This window comes from Ahaetulla prasina, chromosome 16 (assembly GCF_028640845.1).
Source record: "Ahaetulla prasina isolate Xishuangbanna chromosome 16, ASM2864084v1, whole genome shotgun sequence".
Lineage (NCBI taxonomy): Eukaryota > Metazoa > Chordata > Lepidosauria > Squamata > Colubridae > Ahaetulla > Ahaetulla prasina.
In genome coordinates this window covers 4854336-4874812 of record NC_080554.1, presented here as the reverse complement: position 1 = coordinate 4874812, position 20477 = coordinate 4854336, and the positions used below count along the sequence as shown (strand labels likewise).

The following is a 20477-nucleotide window of genomic DNA, read 5'->3' as shown; positions in this document are numbered from 1 at the left end:
GGAGGAGGAGGAGGAGGAGGAGGAGGAGGAGGAGGAGGAGGAGGAGGAGGAGGAGGAAGAAGAAGAAGAAGAAGAAGAAGAAGAAGAAGAAGAAGAAGAAGAAGAAGAAGAAGAAGAAGAAGAAGAAAGAAGACATTTTTTTAAAGTCCCAGCTGCATTCTCACAACATGCCAAGCTTGGGGGAAGAGTGTGGGGTTTTTTTTTTGTGCATGTGTGAATTTAAGGGGCAGGATACAGTTCTACCAATCTCTCTCTCTCTCTCTCTCTCTCTTTTTTTTTTTTTGGCCCCTCCTTCTCCAATTGATTTTTGTTTTAATCAGGTTGTATGGGGAAGACGGGGCGGGGGGGCGGGCGCGGCGTATCTTCTGTTGTTGTAAGGGGATTGCAAGCCAAACGCATTTTAAGCTGCATTTGAAGAAACCGGGCATTGTCAGCTCAAAATTATTTAAAGCTTCTTAAATAGGATTATATTTGATTTCCTGGGAGAATCGGGCGGGGATACAGTGCGGCGGAGAGGGTGACTCCTTCCCGGGGTTGTGAGGGTAGCGAACGATGCTCTCCAGGATCCCAGATACTCTTGGGAAGGGTCCATGAACCAGGCCAAAAGGAACATATTTGTCGTGTCCCACTCCTCCGCTGACGGCCGGGTCAGGGAAATCCGAATCAGGCGTGCCTCTGCAGCTCTGCCCAAAGTCCTAGCAAAATCCTCAGAGCAGGCAGGAGACCAGTAAGTGACTTCAGCAAGATAAGTTCGACTTTGCCTGACTCAGAGACTGCCAGAAAGCAGATCCTTTATATAAGCCATGGGGTGTGGCTCCATGACTCAGCACTCATTAAGGCCTGCCCCTCCCTTCCTTCTGTTGCCTCCGCCTATCCAATCTTCTGATGCGAGGGTCACTCCAATCAGCTGTTGGAAGTAAACTTTCCTCAGGCTCACATGCTGTGGAGGAGGGGGAGGGGTCTAGCTGCTCCGTTTGCCTGGGCATGGAGCCAGGGCTGGGGCCGGGGGATGCCCCCTCCTCTGCAGCTTGTCTGGGCATGGAGCCAGGACTGGGGCCGGGAGGCATACATTCCTCCGTGTTCGGGAGCAGATAAGAAGGCCCCGGCTGCTGTGAGAGTGGACAAGACACAACAATATTGGTTTTCAGACGATCGCCCCTTCCTTTCCCTTGCAAGCGGGTGGCCTCGTGCCTAAACTTCTCAAGAAAAATAAAGTTTCCTCACGTACCTTAGAGATGGTTGAGTAGTGGGGTCCTTGTTGTTTCCTGAGCTTGGGGGTTTTCTTGCAAACGTTTCACGACCCAACTAGGTAACATCATCAGTGCTAGCGGGGAGTAGGATTCGCTCTGTGTATATACAGTCCCTTCCAGCACTCCAAAGTCGTCGTCGTCCTCCTCCTCCTCCTCTTCTCCACAAATCCCACTCCCTTCTAGCACTGTTGTTGTTACCTAGTAGGATCCTGAAACGTCTGCAGGAAAACAACCCGGCTCAGAGAGTACCAAGGACCTTCACAGTCTTCTTCCTCCTCCTCCTCCTCCTCTCCACAAACCCCGCTGCCTTCCAGCATTGACGTTGCTGCCTGGTTGGGTCATTTATTTATTTTATTTTATTTATTTTTTTATTTTATTTGCATTTATATCCCGCCCTTCTCCGAAGACTCAGGGCGGCTTACACTATGTCAAGCAATAGTCTTCATCCTATTTGTATATTATATATACAAAGTCAACTTATTGCCCCCCCCAACAATCTGGGTCCTCATTTTACCTACCTTATAAAGGATGGAAGGCTGAGTCAACCTTGGGCCTGGTGGGGCTTGAACCTGCAGTAATTGCAAGCAGGTGCTGTTAATAACAGACTGTCTTACCAGTCTGAGCCACCAGAGGCCCCTGAAATGTTTGCAAGAAAGCCACCAAGTTCAGAGCTACAGTATGTAAACAGGGAGGCGAGTCACACCCACTAGCACTGATGATGTTACCTAGTTGGGTCATGAAACGTCTCCAAGGAAACCGACCAGAGCTCAGAGGGATCCTCCCGCAATTCAACCCTCAGCTACAAATATTCTCGTCTGTCGGCCCAGTGAAATGCTGTGAACGAGTCCCAATCCGTGCCAACCACAAGCTACAAACAACAATGCAACTGGTTGTTGTTGTTGGTTTTTTTTTTTGCAGCTAGGCTCAAAGGTGAGAACACGAAACAAGCTATCTCCCGCCGAGCTTGTTAGAAAGCTGACCCGTAGTTGTTTTTCCTCTCTCTTTCTCTCTTTCCTACACACTCACCCGCAGACACACACTTAAGCATTATTATTATTATTATTTTTATTAAAAAAAAAAAACCCTGCTTGCTCCAAAATCCTCCCTGTTCATTTGCATTTAAATCTCTTTCTCCTCGGTGGGCAAATCCTCACCAAAGCTGCTTAATTAGACCAAATTAAATTTCCACTCAGTAGCTTGTCATTCATTAGAAAAGCCGGCTGTTCTTTTCTTCTTCTTCTTCTTCTTCTTCTTCTTCTTCTTCTTCTTCTTCTTCTTCTTCTTCTTCTTCTTCTTCTTCTTCTTCTTCTTCTTCTTCTTCTTCTTCTTCTTCTTCTTCTTCTTCTTCTTCTTCTTCTTCTTCTTCTTCTTCTTCTTCCTTCTTCTTCTTCTTCTTCTTCTTCTTCTTCTTCTTCTTCTTCTTCTTCTTCTTCTTCTTCTTCTTCTTCTTCTTCCCCTTTTCCTTCTCTCTCTCTCACACCCCCTTCAATAATCACACAGGCTGGATTCCCATCAAACCCCCACAACTTCTTCCCCCACCCCCAAAGTATCACTTCATTGCTTCCAGAGGCTGCCTCAGTCTGGCTGAGCACCAGTAGACACCAGGCAAAGCGCGGTGGCCTCGTCTTCTAAGAGTTGGTGAGGGTGAGGATAAATGCAAGCATTTTCCTCTGGAAGAGGTTTTTTTGGTTGGTTGGTTGGTTTTCAAACCCCTTTACTATTCTTTTCTCCTTCTTTTCTTTTCTTTTCTTTTCTTTCTTTCTTTCTCTTTCTTTCTTTCTCTTCCTTCCTTTCTTCCTTGTTACTCTTTTCAAAGACATTTGCTTATAGCATCCCACTTGTACAATTTTCTATCTATCTATCTATCTATCTATCTATCTATCTATCTATCTATCTATCTATCTATCTATCTATCTAGCATGTATCTATCTATCTATCTATCATGTATCTATCTATCTATCTATCTATCTATCATGTATCTATCTATCTATCTCTATCATCTATCTATCTATCTATCTATCTATCTATCTATCTATCTATCTATCTATCTATCTCTATCATGTATCTATATCTATCTATCTATCTATCTATCTATCTATCTATCTCTATCATGTATCTATCTATCTATCTATCTATCTAGCATGTATCTATCTATCTATCTATCTATCTATCTATCTATCTATCTATCTATCTATCTAGCATGTATCTATCTATCTATCTAGCATGTATCTATCTATCTATCTATCTATTTATCTATCTAATCCGTCTCCTTTCCTCTTTCTTTTTCTTTCTTTCTTTCCTTACTTATTTGTATCCTGCCTTCATTGTTTTTTTACAAATAACTCAAGGCAGTGAACAAAACTAATACTCCTTCCTCCTCCTATTTTCCCCAGAACAACAACTCTGTGAGGTGGGTTGGTTGGATTGAGAGAGACTGACTGGCCCAAAGTCACCCAGATAGCTTTCACGGCCAAGGCAGAACTAAAACTCCCAGCCTCCTAGCGATTTGACCCAAAATCATCCTGCCAATTTCTATGCCTAAGGCGGAACTAAAACTCTCTTGCCTCCTGATGATTGGCTCAAAGTCACCCAGCCGGCTTTCGTGCCTCAGGCAAAACTAGAACTCCCAGTCTCCTGGCGGTTGGCCTAAAATCACTGAGCCGGCTTTCATGCCTAAGGTGGGACTAGAACTCACCGTCTCCCGGTGATTGGGCCAAAGTCTCCCAGCAGTTTTTCATGCTGAACATAGGACTAGAACTCCCAGTCTCCTGGTGATTGGCCCAAAATCACCCAGCTGGCTTTCATGTCTAAGGTGGGACTAGAACTCACCGTCTCCTGGTGATTGGGCCAAAGTCTCCCAGCCGTTTTTCATGCTGAATATAAGACTAGAACTTTCAGTCTCCTGGTGATTGGCTCAAAGTCGCCCAGCTGGCTTTTGTGCCTCAGGCAAAACTAGAACTCACTGTCTCCTGGCGGTTGGCCTAAAATCACTGAGCCGGCTTTCATGCCTAAAGTGGGACTTGAACTCCCGCACTCCCGCTCTCCAGCCTGGTGCCCTCAAGCGCTAAGCCGTCACCTTCTTCAAAGTAAATGCAACTGTTTTTGAACAATTTCAGGATGGTAGATGGTTCCACATTTGGCATTTTGGAAGTCAAACTGGTAATCATGTCACCTCCCAGGCCTTCTCTTCATTAGACTAGACCTACCCAATTCCTGCAACCGTTCTTCCTATGTTTTAGCCTCCAGACCCTGATCCTCTCTGCTGCTCTTCTCTGCACTCTTTCTAGAGTCTCAACATCTTTTGTCTACCTTGATAAAAATCTCTAAATACGCCCGCACTTCCTTGCAAAAAGGCATTTTAGAGGATTCAAAAGCAAGCTTCCTCTATAAACTTTCCCCCAAAGCTGTCGTCCCTTCTGCAAACACCCCCCCAAAAAACTTGATCTATCAGCAGAACGGATGGTTTTTTTAAAAAACAAATGAACAGAAGGGACCTTGTAGGTCATCTAGCCCAAGCAGGAGATCCTCCACCATTTCTGACAGGTGGCAGCCGAGTCTCTTCTTGGAAGCTTCCAGTGATGAAGCTCCCACAATTTCTGAAGGCAACTTCTGTTCCATCGGTTGATTGTTCTCACGGTCAGAAATTTTCTCGTTATTTTCAGGTTGAATCTCTCCTTGTTCAGTTTCCATCCATTGTTCCTTGTCTGGCCTTCAAAAGTGCTTTGGAAAATAGCTTTGACCCCCTTCCTCTCTGTGGCAGCCCCTCAAATATTGGAAGACTGCTATTATATCTCCCCTGGTCCTTCTCTTCACTACACTAGCCAAGCCCAGTTCCTGCAACTGTTTATCATATGTTTTAGCTTTCAGTCCCTTGGCCTCCAGGTCTCAGTCCAACCCACAGGAGTTGGACTAAGCAAAAGACTCTATACCATTCCTGTCCAGTATCTTAGGATAGAATAGAATAGAATAACAGAATTGGAAGGGACCTTGGAGATCTTCTAGTCCAACCTCCCATGCCCAGGCAGGAAACCCTACACCACTTCAGACAAATTGTTATCCAACCTCTTCTTAAAAACTTCCAGTATTGGAGCATTCACAACTTCTGGAGTTGTTTCACTGGTTAATTGTTCTCACTGTCAGGAAATTTCTTCTTAGTTCTAAGTTGCTTCTCTCCTTGATTATTTTCCACCCATTGCTTCTTGTCCTGCCCTCAGGTGCTTTGGAGAATAGTTTGACTCCCTCTTCTTTGGGGCAGCCCCTGAGATATTGGAAGGCTGCTGTCCTGTCTCCCCTAGTCCATCTTTTCATTAAACTAGACGTACCCAGTTCCTGCAACCGTTTTTCATATGTTTTAGGTTCCAGTCCCCTAATCCTCTTGTTTGCTCTTCTCTGCACTATTTCTAGAGTCTCAATATCCTTTACAGATTAACAGAGTGGGAAGGGACCTTGTAGGTCATCTATCCAACCCTACACCCAAGCAGAAGACCTTACACAATTTTTGACAGATGGCAGTCCAGTCTCTTCTTGGAAGCCCCCAGCGATGAAGCTCCCACAACTTCCGAAGGCAACTTCTGTTCCACGGGTTGATTGTTCTCACTGTCAGGAAATTTCTCCTTATTTCCAGGTTGAATCTCTCTCCTTGTTCAGTTTCCATCCATTGTTCCTTGTCTGGCCTTTGGGTTATGCTTTGGAGAAGTGGTGGCGTTCCTGGTCCCCCAGGGGCCCGCTCAACCGAATGGGGGCCCACCCGTATCCACCCCACCCCACCCCACCTCACCCGGCGTATTGTCGCCGAACCGCCTTCTCCGAAATGTAATCAAACATCAATGCTAAGTAGCAAATAAATCTCTCCATCTCTTAAGCCGCGCAGCAAGATCATGTAAATGCAAATGAGAAGCTGGAGATCAAGCTGTGGTTTGGGGGGGGGCGGAATGGGGGGGATATGTCGGAAGGTGGGAGTGTGTGGAGGGGAGCAGGAGATCCCTGGAAGTAGTGCTCTGCACACCCGGATCCATCAATCAGGGAACGATTTTTGTAATGGCCGGTGGGGGGGCGGGCAGGGCTGATGATGGGTTTTAAGCAGGGGTGAAATCCAGCAGGTTCTGAGACAGGTTCTGGAGAATCGGCAGTGGAAATTTTGAGAGGTTCGGAGAACCGGCAGATACCACCTCTGGTTGGGCCCAGGAGTGGGGTGGGAATGGAGATTTTGCAGTATCCTTCCCCCTGGAGTGGGGTGGGAATGGGGATTTTGAAAAAAAGAAAGAGAAACAAAGAAAGAACAAAAGAAGGAAGGAAGGAAGGAAGGAAGGAAGGAACGAAGGAACGAAGGAAGGAAGGGAAAGAAAGAGAGAGAAAGAGAGAAAAAAAGAGAGAGAGAGAGAAAGAAAGAAAGAGAGACAGAAAGAAAGAAAGAGAAAGGAAGGAAGGAAGGAAGGAAGGAAGGAAGGAAGGAAGGAAGGAAAGAAGGAAAAAAGAAAGAAAGAACGAGAAACAAAGAAAGAACAAAAGAAGGAAGGAAGGAAGAGAAAGAAAGAAAAAAAAGAAAGAAAGAAAGAACTAAAGAGGAAGGAAGAGAAAGAAAGGAAGGAAGAAGGAAGGAAGAGAAAGAAAGAAAGAAAAAGAAAGAAAGAACAAAAGAGGAAGGAAGGAAGGAAGGAAAAGAAAAAGAAAGAACAAAAGAGGAAGGAAGGAAGGACGGAAGAAAGAAAGAAAGAAAGAAAGAAAGAAAGAAAGAAAGAAAGAAAGAAAGAAAGAAAGAAAGAAAGAAAGAAAGAAAGAAAGACCGGAAGAGGCATCTTGGCAAAATAGTTAGTTTTAATTAGAACGGTGAGATAGGAAATAAGGCTGGTGAAATAACATTTTAATGAGATTTAATGACGTTGAATGAAGTTATCCGCACTTGAGGACGGCCGCAGAAGGCAGGAAGAACACCCGTTTCTGCCCAGGGAACAGAAAATTCCTCCGTTGAATCGGTGCAGGATGGGATACGCCAATTGTTTTTACGGTGAAAATAAAAACAAACCCCAAAAAACCCAGAAGAGGGTGTAATTTGATCAGGATTTGGGGTTCCCGTTCCCCATCCTCCAAACTGTATTTTAGATTTTTACGTTTAGGGAGAAGAGGGGAGGAAACCCTCCAACTTGACTTAGGCAGAGAGTCACAGATTTGGAAGGGACCTTGGCGGTCCTCTAGTCCAACCCCCTGCTTGAGCAGGAAGACTCGGTAGAATCCACCCAGAAGTGAAGAAACCGAACGAAAACAGTCGGTGTGCGGCTTGACAAATCTCCTCCTTGACAAGTCTTGGAGCAGCCCTTTCACCACAGGCCAAGTCAGGAAAAGATCAACGGTCGAACAAGAAGAAAGTCGGCGGGGCCAAGACAAATCTGTTGCTCAGAGCTGGAACGAAAAGCTCTAATGAACCTTGAAGAGACACAACAGCCAGTAACCACGGACCCTGGTTTTATTTAGTTTTCAAATTAACTCCTTTTCTTTCCCCGAGGTATACCCGGGAGGGGTGGGTGGGCTTTGTGGGGTCTGTGGGATTCATTGACCCCCCTCAATTGTCCTTTTTTTTTTTTTTGTCTCCATAGTGAAGCCAAGCAGAGATTATTAGCTGTTGGACTTTGAAAGTTTCGGTCTCTTTGCGTCAGAAATGGAGGAGAAGAAACGAGGTTGGGTTCGGACAGAGTGGGTGGGAATCCCAGGCCATTTCTCTCTCTTAAGCTGGTAGAGGGTCAACGACCAACCGATCCGCACAATGGATAAATCCGGTTTTGCTACTTCTTCTCCTCCTTCTCCCCTCACACTCAACGCACCACCTCAAGGAGGTTGCAAATCCTTCCAGGCCAAAATTGCTTAAAAATTGTTTTTCTAGCAGCCCACCCACAGGGTGCTATAAGAAATGAACTCACACTGCAAATTTATGAATGACGCTAACGCCGGATGAGACGTTGATCTAAAATTTTACAAATATCAGTTGGGAAAAATAAAGGGTTTAACTTAAGAGGGAGTAAGGAGAGGGGAGGGAAGGGAAGAAAAAATAGGGACGTTGATAAACGACTAGAATTTAGGGTGAAGGGTAAGATTAGACGTACAACATTCTAGTCTAGTATATTTTAACCTATCAGGCTAATTTTAAAATAAGTTTTTTAATCTGCTTTTTAAATTGTATATTGTATTATCTGTTTTATTTTTGCCTGTACACTGCCCTGAGTCCTTCGGGAGAAGGGCGGTATAAAAATCAAATAAATAATAATAATAATAATAATAATAATAATAATAATAATAATAATAATAATAATAATAATAATAATAATAATAATAATAATAATAACATTAATAAAAGAAAGAAAATAAAAAGGAGAGAGAAAAGGCAAAATATACTCACGTAAGCACAGACAGTGTGTTGGAAGAGAACTAAAAGTTGTATTAATTTGAAACCTGGCCAATATTCTGTTCTGAAAAAATGTACTGGATGTTTCTGTGTGTTTTAAAAAAAGAAAACACTTTTTACAAAAAGAAAAAAAGAAACAAACTCACAAAACTCTGTGTGTCGGAATTAGACTGCCGCTTAAAAAGCCAGGGAGGGGTCTTGTGTAACACGATGGGATCAAAAAAATCCCGCCCTCCCCCTTTATTTTTTATTTTTTTAAAAAGCCACGGAAAACCAAAGTTCCAAAGAAGTTTTCGCGCAGGAGGTCAGCGGCGCCTGTTGTGCGAAGCGGAGAGTATGGGTAGCCCTCGACTTTACGACCTCAACTGGGATCAGAGTTTCTGTTGCTAAGCAAGATGGTTTTTAAGTGAGTCGGGCTCCAGAGGGGAACGATCCTTCCCCACCCATCCCCCAGTTGTTAAATGAATGGCTGTAGAGTTGGGAGGGACCACGGAGGTCTTCTAGTCCAACCCTATGCATTTTGCTGAGCCACTAATTTAGTCACTTTGTCGAAAAATGAAATGAAATAAGATTTGTTCTTCTCTTCCCTTCCCTTCCCTTCCCTTCCCTTCCCTTCCCTTCCCTTCTCTTCTCTTCTCTTCTCTTCTCTTCTCTTTCCTCTCATCTCCTCTCCTTTCCTTTCCTCTCCTTTCCTCTCCTCTCCTCTTCTATTCCATCCCATCCCATCCCATCCCATCCCATCCCATCCCATCCCATCCCATCCCATCCCATCCCATTATTCTATTCTATTCTATTCTCTGTTCTGTTTTGTTCCTGTTCTATTCTGTTCTGTTCTATACTATAGCTTGGGTTGATTAAAAGCTTTCCTGCAAACAAGCCACTCACTTAGTAGGTAAAATGAGGACCCAGATTGTTGGGGGGCAATAAGTTGACTTTGTATATAGTATACAAATGGATGAAGACTATTGCTTGACATAGTGTAAGCCGCCCTGAGTCTTCGGAGAAGGGCGGGATATAAATGCAAAACAAACAAAACAAAAAAAAAACTTAACAACTGCAAACAAATCAATTCGCTTAACCACCTTGGGGGGGAAAAAAGTCGTAAATTGGGCCGGTCTCACTTAACAACCGCTTCGTTTAGTGATGGAATTTCTGGTCCTCGATCGTGAGTTGAGGACTACCCATACAGTCATGGAGGTTGCCCCCTCCCCGCCAAAGACACACATTGATGGATAACCCTCTTAATGAATTCCTGTTTCTCTTTGCAGCCAGAACTTGGGAAGGCCCGTAGAAGTAACTACACTCTTCCGGGTTATGATTTTAACTACGGATTGTACTTGCACGGAATGGATGGAGGCGTTCCTGAAGGTAAGCGCATTGATAAACGCTGATCGCGTTTAGATCCGTGCATGCAAAAGAAGAAATCCCTTCCTCCGCCAACAGCTGGGGAAGCGTTGATGTGCGTTTCTTCTCACCCACCTTCAACTCCAGAAATTGTCTACCACTTGTTTTAAAAAAAGATGTTGAGACTCTCGAAAGTGGGCAGAGAAGAGCCACAAAGTTGCTTAGGGGATTGGATGAATCCTACGTTGAATATTTAGGGGAACCAAGGTGTGTCTAGTCTAACGAAGAGAAGAACTTTGGGTGACAAGATCGTTATCTTCTAACATTTGAGGAGCTCTTGCAGAAGAGAGAAGCTCAGCCGGTTCTACAAAGCGCTAGAGGAAGAAGTACAAGAAGTCACAGATGGAGAGATCAAACTAGGAAGAAAATTTCCTAAGAATGAGAACAGTTAACCAGTGGAACGGCTTACCTTCAAAACTTGTGGTTGCGCCATCACCTGAGGTTTTTAAGAAGAGGTTTTTAAAAAGTAAGGTTCTACATTTAGGCAAGAAAAACCAAAATGCACAGGTACAGTATATGTGGTCCCTCGCTCAATAGCAGTAACTGTGAGAGGGATCCTGGAGTCCTAGTGGACAATCATTTAGATATGAGCCAGCCGTGTGCAGCAGCTGCCAAAAAAGCCAACACAGTTCTAGGCTGCATAAACAGAGGGATAGAATCAAGATCACGTGAAATGTTAATACCACTTTATAAGGCCTTGGTAAGGCCACACTTGGAATCCTGCATCCAGTTTTGGTCGCCACGACGTAAAAAAGATGTGGAGACTCTAGAAAGAGTGCAGAGAAGAGCAACCAAGATGATTAGGGGACTGGAGGCTAAAACATATAAAGAACAGTTGCAGAAACTGGGTATGCCTAGTTTAATGAAAAGAAGGACTAGGGGAGACATGATAGCAGGGTTCCAATATCTCAGGGGCTGCCCCAAAGAAGAGGGAGTCAAACTATTCTCCAAAGCACCTGAAGGCAGGACAAGAAGCAATGGGTGGAAACTAATCAAGGAGAGAAGCAACTTAGAACTAAGGAGAAATATCCTGACAGTGAGAACAATTAACCAGTGGAACAACTCCAGAAGTTGCGAATGCTCCCATACTGGAAGTTTTTAAGAAGAGGTTGGATAACCATTTGTCTGAAGTGGTGTAGGGTTTCCTGCCTACGCAGGGGGTTGGATTAGAAGACCTCCAAGGTCTCTTCCAACTCTGATATTCTATTCTATTCTATTCTATTCTATTCTATTCTATTCTATTCTATTCTATTCTATTCTATTCTATTCTAAGATACTGGACAGGAATGGTATAGGGTCTCCCACTTAGTCCAACTCCTGTGGGTTGGACTAAGAGACCTGGAGGCCAAGGGACTGAAAGCTAAAACATACGATAAACGGTTGCAGGAACTGGGCCTGGCTAGTCTACTGAAGAGAAGGACCAGGGGAGACAGGATAGCAGTCTTCCAATATTTGAGGGGCTGCCACAGAGAGGAGGAAGGGGGTCAAGCTATTCTCCAAAGCACCTGAAGGCCAGACAAGGAACGATGGATGGAAATTGATCAAGGAGAGATTCAACCTGGAAATAAGGAGTAATTTTCTGACAGCGAGACCAATCAACCGATGAAAAAGAAGTTGCCTTTGGAAGTGATGGAAGCTTCATCACTGGAGGCTTTCGAGAAGAGACTGGACTGCCATCTGTCAGAAATGGTGTAGAGTCTTCTGCTTGGGCGGGGGGTTGGACTAGATGACCTACAAGGTCCCTTCCGACTCTGTTATTCTGTAATTCTCTTTTTCTTGGCTTGGGAAAGAACGGTGCCTTCTTTTAAGGTCCACGGTCTCTCTCCTTAACTCAGCAGTTCTCAACCTGTGGGTCGGGACCCTGTCGGGGGTCGAATGAGGATTTGCCAGGGGTCGCCTAAGACCATCAGAAATATGGGAAGTATGCTTGCGAGTCGAAGAATCGCGCTCCAATGGTTGACTCCACAAGCCAGCTGCAGGCTCTTCAAATCGCTAGCCGAATTCGGCTTCAGGCGCGATGAATTAAAAAAGAGAGAAATCTCTGCTCTGATGTCTCCCTCTTAAGCCAGCTGTGATCACTCCCAATCGCTAGCCTAATCTGGCTTCAGGCGCGGCAAACTTAATAGGGGAGGAGTCTCCGCTTTAATGCCTCCGTCCTCAAGGCAATCGCAAGCAGTTCAGATCGCTAGCCAATACGGCTTCAGGCGCGATAAAGTCAAAACGAAAATAATTTTACGGTTGGGGTCGCCACATCGTGGGGAATTGTATTAAAGGGGTCGCAGCACTATAAAGGTTGAGAACCACTGCAATAATTCCTCCTCTTTTTCCCCAGCTATTTGCCACTGGCACGTCATGAAGCCCAGAATTATTCTGGAGAAGGAGAAACCCCGTGATTACATGGCCACCAACGTCCACGCGGTCAAGGATGGCTACGTCACGGTCCACGAGCAGAACCTCTACCGCAAGATGAAGGACTTCCATGTCAACATAGAAGACGAACGTCGGTTCAAGAGGAACCCTCCCAAAGTCCCTCCGGACATGACGTATGGAAGGCCAGCACGGTGAGTGGCAGAGGGGTCCCCCACCAAAGGGTTTTGCGGGCGCAGACCCTACCTAAACCGAATCGTCTTTGTCGGAATTTAGTTTTCATCTATGGAGACCTTCTTCTCTGGTCTTGCAATAACTCTTAGGGGACTTTTGGTTGGGTGCATTGAGGTTGGTGTGGCGCCCAAAGCTTTCTGGGAGTCCAAGATAAGAGCACGACAAATGATAGGAGGCAGGACTACAGGAGGTTCTCGACTTAGGACCGTTGGTTTCGAGCAGTGGGTGAAATCCAATTTTTTTTTACTACCGGTTCTGTGGGCGTGGCTTGGTGGGCGTGGCTTGGCTTGGTGGGCGTGGCAAGGGAAGGCTACTGCAAAATCTCCATTCCCACCCCACTCCCGGGGAAAGGATACCTGCAAAATCCCCATTCCCACCCCACTCCAGGGGAGGGATAGTGCAAAAACCCCATTCCCTCCCCATTCTGGGGCCAGCCAGAGGTGGTATTCGCCGGTTCTCCGGACTACTTAAAATTTCCACTGCCGGTTCTCCAGAACCTGTCAGAACCTGCTGGATTTCACCCCTGGTTTAGAGACTGTTCGAAGTTACAACAGCACTGAAAAAAGTGATATTACAAGTCACTTTTCGCCTCACACTTATGACCATCGTAGAATCCCCAGAGATCAAAATTGATTGATATATTTATGACGGTTCGCAGTGATCTCCTTTAGTGACCTTCTGGCAAGCCAAGTCACTTAACAACCGGGTTAATCACTTAACGGCCGCAGTGATTCGCTTAACAACCGCGGGGAGAAAGGTTGTAAAATGGAGCAAAACACCCACTTAAACCACTGTCTTGCTCAGCAGCGGGAATATATGTAGGTCTTGGCATATACGTGTCTCTTCCTGTGTAAGGTTGAGAGTATCTTGGCAATGTTTCGACGAGGTCACACTCATCATCTTCAGGCTGGTGCTTTCGGCTTCCTGCTTGTGCGAGCAAAGCGTGGTTGCACAAGCACGAAGCCGAAAGCACCAGCCTGAAGATGATGAGTGAGACCTCGTCGAAACTTCACAAAGATACTTTCAACCTTACACGGGAAAAGACACGAATATGCCAAGACCTACATACCTATACCCGTGAAAACCTACGAAAACACACACATATATATATATATAAAGGTAAAGGTTCCCCTCACACATATGTGCTAGTCATTCCTGACTTTAGGGGGCGGTGCTCATCTCCGTTTCAAAGCCGAAGAGCCAGTGCTGTCCGAAGACGTCTCCGTGGTCATGTGGCTGGCATGACTCAACGCTCAGCGCTCCATGGCATAGGGCCGGGTTACTTACGGGACCGTCTACTGCGACCGAATACCTCTCACCGGCCCATGCGCTCTCACAGAGAGGGACTCCTCAGGGTGCCATCAGCTAGGCAGTGTCGTCTGGCGACGCCCAGGGGAAAGGCCTTCTCTGTGGGGGCTCCCACCCTCTGGAACGAACTCCCCCCAGGACTCCGTCAACTTCCGGACCTCCGAACCTTCCGTCGCGAGCTTAAAACACACTTATTCATCTGCGCAGGACTGGACTAGTTTTTAAATTTATAGGGGTTTTAATTGGTTTTAATATTTATACTATTTTTAATAATTTGGCTTTTAGAATAAGTTTTTTAATGGTTTTCTTAATTTGTACATATATGTTTTTACTTGCCTGTGAACCGCCCTGAGTCCTTCGGGAGATAGGGCGGTATACAAATACGAATAAATAAATAAATAAATAAACGCCAAAGGCGCATGGAACGCTGTTACCTTCCCACCAAAGGTGGAGTCCCTATTTTTCTATTGGGATTTTTTACCTGCTTTCGAACTGCTAGGTTGGCAGAAGCTGGGACAAGGAACGGGAGCTCACCCTTTTTTTTTTTTTTTTTTACATTTATACCCCGCCCTTCTCCAAAGACTCAGGGCGGCTTACAGTGTATAAGGCAATAGTCTCATTCTATTTGTATATTTTTTACAAAGTCAACTTATTGCCCCCCCAATAATCTGGGTCCTCATTTTACCTACCTTATAAAGGATGGAAGGCTGAGTCAACCTTGGGCCGGGCTTGAACCTGCAGTAATTGCAGGCTCTGTGTTCTAATAACAGGCTTCTTAACGGCCTGAGCTATCCCGGCCCTGTTTCGCGACACTCGGGATTCGAACTGCTGAACTGCCGACCTTTCGATCAACAAGCTCAGCATCTTAGCCACTGAGCTACCAGGTTCCTCATATATATATATATATATAAACCATGTAGGTATATATATATATATAAACCTACACAGGAAAAGGCCCGAATATGCCAAGACCTACATACCTATACAAGTGAAAACCTACGAAAACATACATATATATGCCAAAACCTCTGTGTGTGTGTGTGTGTGTGTATTTCACCCAGCAAACAGCCTCTTTTCCACCATGGAAAATTCCGGGCTCCCGGGGAGAGTGCTCGGTGATAGATTTCATTTTAAAAAGCTAATTGGTACTAAAGATTTTATTTCCCTTGTTTAAATAAAACTACGAAAGGTAGGAGGAAAGAGTTATTTGCGGGGGCGGAGGGGGGTGATTAAAGAGGGAACCCGCCAGCAAATGGCACCGATTTGCATATGCAAATGGGATGGATTTTAAAATGGTCTTTAATGACCATTTTCATCGCAGGCATTCACATTAATTGCAGCCATATGAAAATGAGGCGTTGGGGTGGCTGTTAGCGCACAAACCCCTGGCCATAAAACTTTATCTTGATTACAACTAGCCATCATGTCTACGACAAGGATTGTCGGTCCCGATGGCAAACAAAGAGCTTTTAAGCTGGGGTGGGGAGAGGGGGAGAAATTGGTCCCCCTCCCAACAGGCCTCCCCGAACGGGCTCCAAATTTGCTTTATTTCTTCATAAACTGAGGTTAAGTGACTGCCCAGGAAAAAAAAACCCCTTCGAGGGTCGCAGATTCCCCGCCATCCCAGCCTTCCTTCCGTATGAATAAATAACTCGGGACATCCATCCCAACCCGGAAAAATGGCAAAGATTTTTTGTGCCCAACAGCTGAGTGGGGGCAATGGGGGGGAGAAAAACAAGAGGGGGAGCTATTCATTTCCAGTTATTACGATCCCTTTCCAATTTTCTTTAATCGCTCCCTTTTAGGTTGGCCAGCCTGCGGGCATTTCTTCTCGCACTTTAAAAACAGGGCGTAGATCAAAGCCAATTATTGGATTATTACGGCCACTTTGGGTTTTTTTTAAAAAAAAGAGGAAGGAGAAAGGGTGGGGGGCTTTAAGTTTAACCCCTTCTTCTGGATTGGTAAATTTAGGAGCTGATCCCCAAATGCTGTAGGGCCTGCTTAAAAATCCCAGCTAAAAGAGATTCAGACTCTAGGAAGAGTGCAGAGAAGAGCAGTAAAGGTGATCTGGGGACAGTAGGAGGCTAAAACATACAAAGAATGGTTGCAGGAACTGGGTAATGTCTAGTTGAATGAAGAGAAGGACCAGGGGAGACATGATAGCAGTCTTCCGACTTCTGGAGGCGAGTTGTTCCAGTGATTCATTGTTCTGTCGGGAAATTTCTCCTTCGTTCTAAGTTGCTTCTCTCCTTGATTAGTTTCCACCCATTCTGTAAGGGTCTCCTGCTTGAATAAGGGGTTGGACTAGAAGACCTCCAAGGTCCCTTCCAGTTTTATTCTGATGGACTGATTGATCGATTGATTGAAGAACAGGTTGCAGGAACTGGGCATGTCTAGTTTAATGAAAAGAAGGACTAGGGGAGACAGGATAGCCGTGTTCCAATATTTGAGGGGCTGCCACAAAGAAGAGGGAGTCGGGCTGTTCTCCAGAGCAGGGGTCTCCAACCTTGATCCCTTTAAGACTTGTGGACTTCAACTCCCAGAGTCCCTCAGCCAGCAAAGCTGGCTGAGGAACTCTGGGAGTTGAAGTCCACAAGTCTTAAAGGGACCAAGGTTGGAGACCCCTGCTCCAAAGCACCTGAGGGCAGGACAAGAAGCAATGGGTGGAAACTAATCAAGGAGAGAAGCAACCAAGAACTAAGGAGGAACTTCCTAACAGTGAGGACAATTAACCAGTCCATCACTGGAGGTTGTGAAGAAGAGATTGGACAGCCATTTGTCTGGAATGGTATATAGCAGTGGTTCTCAACCTTTATAGTGCTGCGACCCCTTTAATACAATTCCCCACGATGTGGCGACCCCCCAACCGTAAAATTATTTTCGTTTTGAATTTATCGCGCCTGAAGCCGTATTGGCTAGCGATCTGAACTGCTTGCGATTGCCTTGAGGACGGAGGCATTAAAGCGGAGACTCCTCCCCTATTAAGTTTATGGCGCCTGAAGCCAGATTAGGCTAGCGATGGGGAGTGATTGCAGCTGGCTTGAGAGGGAGACATCAGAGCAAAGATTTCTCTCTTTTTTAATTCATCATCGCACCTGAAGCCGAATTCGGCTAGCGATTTGAAGAGCCTGCAGCTGGCTTGTGGAGTCAACCATTGGAGCGCGATTCTTCGACTCGCAAAGTATACTTCCCATATTTCCGATGGTCTTAGGCGACCCCTGGGAAATCGTCATTCGACCCCCAACGGGGTCCCGACCCACAGGTTGAGAACCGCTGGTATATAGGGTCTCCTGCTTCGTGGTCCCTTCCAACTCTGCTATTCGGTTTTTCTATCGCTCTCCATCGCTTTTTACCAAGTTATCTTCCTTTTCGCTGTTATTGACGTGGAAATAACCAGGTTTTTTCGAAGATGGAGCATTCCTGGCCAGCATCCGATGGGTCGCATCCTCCCTCTGTCGTTTTCCCTCTCATCCCAGCCTGCAATCTCCTTTTGCTTTCCTTCTGATTTCCTTCCCGGCTGGCTTTTGTCCTGAGGTCTCATAAAAAGGACATTTTTCACATCCTCTCTCTCCCCCCACCGCCCCCCACCCCGCCTTCCTTTTTTTTTTTTCCCTTAAGTTTTGGACAGAGATTGATGGTCAGAGATGAAAGCGGGGTGGGGGCGAAGGAGGCACAGATGGGACAGATAGCAGATAATATGGCTGTTCCCCAGTGTCTGATTGGGGGGGGTTGTAGCCTATTCATCAGACACCGATGGCTCCCACCAAGGTCAGCACTAACAAGGAAGAGGTAAGTTTCCCCCCCCCCACACACACACACACCCTGGGACCCCCAAGGGGCTCCCTCCAATCAGGTGGCGCAGCGCTGAGCACCGGTTTCTGATCTTGGCAAGGGTTGCCTCGCGCAGCGCAAAACCCAGTTTTTGCAACGCAAGCTCCTTTCTCCCGGCTGGCCCTGTTTGCAAACAGGCTACCCTGTGTTCCTAAAGAGACGGGGGTGGGGACACACACACACACACACACACACCCAACAGGCCTCTGTGCGAAAGACGACGTCCATGTTTAGCACATGGCTTCAATTGATTGGCTTTTGAGATGATTGAAGTGGCCTGCAAACGCCATCACTCGCTCTCTCTGTCTCTGTATCTGTCTCTCTCTCTCTCTCTCACACACACACACACTTAAACACACCTGCTTTCCTTTCCTTTTGGAGAAGTGTGAGACCACACTTGGAATACTGTGTCCAGTTCTGGTCACCATAATAGAGACTCTGGAATGAGTGCAGAGAAGAGCAACCAAGATGATTTAGGGAGCTGGAGGCTAAAACGTATGAAGAACGGTTGCAGGAATTGGGTAGGTCTAATATAGTGAAGAGAAGGACTAGGAGGTGACAAGATAGCAGTCTTCCAATATTTGAGGGGATGCCACAGAGAAGATCATAACATAACATAATAACAGAGTTGGAAGGGACCTTGGAGGTCTTCTAGTCCAACCCCCTGCCCAGGCAGGAAACCCTACACCATTTCAGACAAATGGCTATCCAACATTTTCTTAAAAATTTCCAGTGTTAGAGCATTCACAACATTCCTGGTTTGTTACAGACACAGCTGCCCCGGTGGGAGATGCCAATTTTCTCTTCTTGTTAAGAAGTGACAAATTGCTTTTTCCAGAAGTCAGCAAAGCTGCTTATTTTTTTTATTTTTATTATTATTATTATTATTTGCTGTTAAAGATCGGAGTGTGATCTTGGGAATTTGACGAGCTACACACAGACACACACAAAATGGTTCCGGGGCTGTTGTGGGGTTGTTTTATATTGCTAGTGAAATAATTTGCAGGAAGAGACGTAAGAGGAGAAGAAAAGTGAAGAAGAACAAGAAGAGGAGGGACATAGAATCATAGAGCTGGAGGGGACCTTAGAATAGAATAGAATAGAATAGAATAGAATAGAATAGAATAGAATAGAATAGAATAGAATAGAATAGAGTAGAGTAGAGTAGAGTAGAGTAGAATAGAATAGAATAGAATAGAATAGAATAGAATAGAATAGAATAGAATAGAATAGAATAGAAGTAGAGTAGTAGTCCAACTAAATTAAAGCAAATTCCTCCCAACACAATTCCTCAGTCCTATCACAAACCTTGGTCCAATTAGGCAAACTGCCAAAGGCCTTTCTTGGCAAAAGTTCAGAAGACACCGATACAAATGCAACAAGACAAAGCTATCAACATTGTTTTCCGGCAAAGCCCAAATGCCGTTGCTGGTCCTTTAAGCCTTATGGGAGGGGCCAATCATCTCTTGGCCTTACTCCCAAGTTGTTCTCTCTGCTTGAGCTGCTCTTGCCTTCTGGCAGCTCTTCTCATGTGTGCATTAGGAACAGGGTCCTCCTGTTTCTCTGCCTCACTACTGTCAGCCTCTGGAGGCTCTGGAGTCCGTACATCACTCCCCAATGGCCCTGGCCCCACCTCTGCCTCCGACGCAGAGCCCTCATCCGGACCTTCCCCAGCCTCCAGGACTGGCCCATGCTCTTCCTCAGCCTCATTGCTGTCCAACTCTGTTGCCAGCTCCATAGGCTGCTGGCGGACCACAACACCTTGAGTAGCAACTTCCCAACGTAAATAAAGTTGATTCTGGCCACGCGTCGTTTCCCATCTCTGCCACCTCTTAATTCCTCTTCGAGGGGATTCATTTGCTCTTGCTTATCTCTACGGCCGGGCCAGGAACACCCAGCCTGTGCCGTCAACTTGGGCCTGAACTGTCTGGTCTGAGAAAGATGCGTTTTGTAAGTTTTTGCCACCGTGGGAAGTTTTTCAGAGGCAGCTGACACCATAACTTGCTCCCGAGCGCTGTGATGCCGCGTTTGTTTCCCTTCCCACTTTGCTCCTCCGCCGTTTCTCCTCTCCTGCGGAGGTTTTAATTTTAACAAAACCGCTGTCTCTTTGTGAAGGCGGGATCAACATCCATCCTCTCGGCAACCGAGTACTTTTCTCCGCTGTCACCGATTTCCCAGGAATTTTAAGAAAAAGAAGAAGAAGAAGAAGAAATAACAGCCTCTGGCTATTCTTTCAAATTAATACCCACTGATGACCAATTATTTTGCCCGCCTGCGCACAGGGAGGTGTAACTAAAATATGGTTTGTCACAACCAAGGCTTTTCCCTTGAAACCCCTTTCAACCCCCTGTGTTCTGAGACCCCCTTAGAAGACTCCGATGTTCCTTGGGAAATTTCATACCCACCCACCCCACCCCGGTTTGAGAAAATAAAATTAAAATTGGGGTGGGGAGGAGAGGAGAGGAGAGGGGAGGGGAAAAAAGTTTTAATGAGGCTGCGAGGCTGTGATGGACACGTCAGCGGGAAGTTCTGTTCTAATCCCAATAGAGATCTGTTTTACCCAAAAAAGAGAATCACACCTGTCAGGAAGGAACACGTGTACACCCCCAAAAAGTGTCAGCCTTCTATTTTGCAAATTATAACGATTGTTTCTTTTCATCTCGGATTCCATTTTTAGAGAGAGAAGGGGA

General features: G+C 45.6%; 1 protein-coding gene across 1 annotated transcript in view; it reads left to right on the top strand.

Moving 5' to 3' along the window:
* Positions 1 to 20477, top strand: part of CFAP77 (cilia and flagella associated protein 77) — a 61323-nt gene that overhangs the window by 23366 nt on the left and 17480 nt on the right. Inside the window, exons 2-3 of the mRNA XM_058159465.1 lie at positions 9912 to 10011; positions 12380 to 12608. Of these exons, the coding sequence (XP_058015448.1) occupies positions 9912 to 10011; positions 12380 to 12608 (329 nt within the window). The remainder of the gene's footprint in view (positions 1 to 9911; positions 10012 to 12379; positions 12609 to 20477) is intronic.